This window comes from Hyalella azteca, unplaced genomic scaffold (genome assembly GCF_000764305.2).
Source record: "Hyalella azteca isolate HAZT.00-mixed unplaced genomic scaffold, Hazt_2.0.2 contig8814, whole genome shotgun sequence".
NCBI classification, from domain to species: Eukaryota; Metazoa; Arthropoda; class Malacostraca; order Amphipoda; family Hyalellidae; genus Hyalella; species Hyalella azteca.
The window spans coordinates 1-4,097 of NW_025938899.1; the positions used below are offsets into that span (position 1 = coordinate 1).

The 4,097-nt window shown below is 37.9% G+C and overlaps 1 protein-coding gene across 1 annotated transcript; it reads left to right on the forward strand.

Moving 5' to 3' along the window:
* The first annotated feature begins 515 nt into the window (after positions 1 to 515).
* On the forward strand, positions 516 to 3,314 carry LOC108680617 (fucose-1-phosphate guanylyltransferase). The gene is made up of 3 exons (XM_018169491.1): positions 516 to 621; positions 1,248 to 1,337; positions 1,627 to 3,314. Exons 1-3 carry the CDS (start codon positions 516 to 518, stop codon positions 2,811 to 2,813), a joined length of 1,383 nt encoding a protein of 460 aa, XP_018024980.1. The 3' UTR covers positions 2,814 to 3,314.
* Positions 3,315 to 4,097: the final 783 nt, after the last annotated feature.

Sequence of the window (4,097 nt, forward strand, 5' to 3'; positions counted from 1 at the left end):
TGTGTTAAGCATCAGGAATGTGTTAAGCATCTCATTCTGTGTTAAGCATCAGGAATGGTATGTGTTAACGGACACACCGACACGACAACACATTCCGTGTCGTTACAAGGAGAAATGTTGTATCCCGTATAAATTGCGTTCAAATACAGTTCTTTACTTACATTTCCCTTATAGAGTTCACAAGGTTTATATTACCTCCATCAGTCCTTTAGGAACCTTAGGTTGAAATCCAAACCTCATAAGGAAACGTCACGAAGTTATTGAATCACTCAACTATAGGGTAACATTTTCAGCAGACTGGCCGGGGGGTTCATCCTGTTATTATCCATTGTTCATTTGTTCATCTGTATTCAACTCGTTAATTTTTTATACAATCATTTTGTTGTTGTTCATTCGTTCATCAGTATTCAACTCGTTATTTTTTAATTAATCGTTTTGTTATAATAACAGAGATGGAGTTGTTGCAGTCTAGTAACTCGTTATTTTTTCAATAATCGGTTGTTATAATAACAGAGATGGAGTTGTTGCAGTCTAGTGACGTCATCGCTTTGGCTCATCCGTCGGACGTGCGCACGGGAGAAGGACATGGCGTGTACGTGCTTGACCCCAGACCTTCTACCAGTAAGTGCATAAAACTATTATAGTAACATTAGCTAATTTATATTTTGATATTCACAAGAAATTTTAACTAGTAGATGAAAATTCAATAGGGATATCAATGAGTATATATATAGTATGCACCAGATCTTCCACCAGTAAGTGCATAAAACTACTATAGAAATAATAGTTAATTTAAATTTTGAAATTCAGAAGAAATTTTAACTAGTAGAAGAAAATTCAATAGGGATATCAATGGGTAGGATGCACGAAGATTCAAGTACGTAGAACATCAATAATTGTCTTGGTGGTAATGTTCGTTTTTTGCTTGAAACTCGTTTTGAAAATTGATCTTTTTTTCAGAAAATCAATCCCATGAATTTAGGAAATGCCTACATTTTTCGAGTGCCATCTGCATCGATACGGCAATTATTCATTAATAGTGTAATTTTCCCTTTTGAATAGTCAGTCGATTTTCAACTTTGATACAATATTTTAACTTGATATCCGTTTCTTTTTCGCGTCTTACGAAATTAAAATGAATTCTTTCGTACTTGTTCGCATGTGAACCTTGTTACTCTCAGGAGGATCTCTTAGGATAATTTTGTCAAATGCTTTCTGTTTATTTTATGTACCGTTTCTGCTCTCAGCTGCAGATGTACGAGTACAGTCGGTATTGGAAGTTCTCCAGAAGCCGAGTAGAGCGCTTATGCAAGCCAAGGGTGCCATCGTTAAGCGAGGTATTTATATTTGTTCTGCCATTGATTGATGTCTCTAAAATGTATCTGATATTGAGACGCTCCTAGAAAACGTATTGATAGGTGAAAATTGCAACATTGTTCCTCAAGCGGGGACTATTTTCAGAAATGAATGAAAGTTCGATTTTGTTTCCATAAGAACTATTCAAAGCCACATGCCCAGACGTTACGTAACGGATTGATGTCCGACGTTTATTTAACCATTACACTGAAATTCGTACAATGAAAAAATGATCATTACACTGAAAAATAATAACATTTCTTGGTTCAGAGATCAGCGTGGGAGGACCCGTTGAAGAAATGGTGTACAGTGACAGCGTGTTTTGGCTGAGCCATCGTGTGTACGATGCGCTGTTGTCGTGGTATGAAGACCACACGCCATTGCAGGAGGAGTTTGACGCATACGCTCATTTACTGCCTGCTTTTGGGGACAGAATCCAAGACAGTAAAAACGAAAACGTAAGAAAACATGCTGAATCCGTCAGCGACTTCGATAAAAAGGTTGAAGGTGAAAAAGTTGACTTCGAAGATGATGCGAAGCTCACGAAAAGACCTCGTCTTGTGAACGATGCTGGTGAAAGAAGCGTTCAACTGTGCAAAACTTCACATGAGTTTTTAGTTGACATGAAGAATATCATGAAAAATCGGTCATTGAAAGTTATCGTTTTGGAGCGATCTAAGTTCCATCACCTGGGCTCCATGAGAGAATATGTCGACAACCTCACAAGCTCAAGAAGTCTTAAACAGGAACTTAGGCTACAGAATATAATGAAATGCAACCTAAAGAAATTCTGTAACACTGATCTCGTGAAAAATCTTGTTATAATGGGATGCTTCGTGGGAGATTCGGTGAAGTGTGATATTGCCTCTGACCGCCGCGCTGTTCTGGAATGGAGTCTGATCGATGTGCCGATTGTGATCGAAAACGACGTGCTGTTGAGCAACTGCGATACACGTCTAGATCCTGCAGTACAGATACTACAAACAGATATTAAAATAAAAATATTCGAGAATGTCGTCATGCACACAGTGCCAATCAAAGTTAACAATACTATCATGTACGTTACATGTGTATTGAACATCAACGACGACATCAAATTCTCGACGCATGAGTTAAACAAGATATCGTACTTCGGTTGCGACATGAGCAGCGTTATACGAATTCTTGATTACGATGAAAAACAAGTATTGGCGAACGAAAAAAAAATTTCGCTCTGGAACTTGCGTCTTTTTCCATCAGCAACCACGGCGAACGTAAGTTTCTGGAAAAGCTACTCGATGATCAATCGTCTGCTGAACAAGACTTGCGGGACCACCGAGTTAACCAAAGTACATTACAACACCGAAAAGTTATACAGCCTCAAGGACTTGTCTGAAGCAAAAGACTTGGACACGTTGTTGAATGACAGGCATAAGTTGCTGATCAAAATTGGGACAAATTTGCAAGCCATGTTATAATGTGCCCAGTTTTTTTACGTTATTTTGAAATTTGGCGCTATTTACCCTGTTTTTACTTTCTTTATGTTTTAAATATTTAAAACAAAACGTATAAAATTCTATACAAAAGGTCTAAGGCTTGCGCTGCAATTTCGTTTTCTTTCAATGTCTCCTTGTAAACCAATTTTAAAATCACAAATTTGATAACGTTCGCGTTTAGTTATTTGTGTTTTACTTATTAAACAAGCTTTTACAAATATTGATGATTGTGTTGTTTGTTTGGTAATCTTGACTTCAATGTAAGTTTTTTTTACTCTTTGAATATTTTTTTCGCATACTGTGATGAAGTTTCATTCTGACGGAAGTTTATGCGACTTGAATTTACTTGTGTTTCTTGATTCACGGTTATAGTTAACTCATCACTTTGATGATCACATTATACATGGTAATGCAATATCATTCCCAGTAAATTCCGTCTTATGTGTAAAGAACAAAACTGCGCAGTTATAATAAGTAAATTTATCCGAGTGTGTTTTTTTAAATAAATGGTATTGTTCGATGGGTTGAACTTAGTTCTATTTTCCTAATAATTTACGATCATTGCGGGCAGGGTGGCCCAGTGGTTAAAGCGGGCAGGGTGGCCCAGTGGTTAAAAGTTCAGATTACCAAGATTGGCGCAGAGAGGCGCGGGTTCGATCCCAGCTCTGTGCGCCAGTTTCTGGTCAGCATCGGCAAGGAGGCCGGGCGGTTAAGCACAGCAGAATTGGAGCAGTGAGTTGTGAGTTCAAGACCGCTTCAAGCTGGGAATGTTCTGCGATGTTAAGAATCGGCGACAGGCCTACGGCCTAATAATCGCTGAAACCGCTAACCGCTATTAAGATTTAAACCGCCAAGGTACTGAAACGTTATGACAGTTTTTCTGTTTGACTCATAATCGTAGCTGTAAAAACATATGACTGAAAATTGCACTGAAATTTTTTATCATTTAAGTTTTTACAAGAATGGTTTCTATACAGAATTGTTTCATCCCCGTAACGGATCAAATTATCACAGCTGTTTGAGAAAAATGTCCAAATCAAGGCACTATGAAATATTTGATCCAATGAATTCAAATTTTAGACTTTGTTTACATTTTACAAGGCTCAGTTCTCAGCTGGCACTGCCGCCGAGAGTCCGTGACGATCGGAATTTTTTTACTGCTTCGTAGTTCGTGGGGAAATCCAAGTATGCATGGTGCCTGATCTCCTGATTCAAGGTTTATATTTAATCACAAGTACATTTGTTCAGTGGTAGAATTGAATTTTG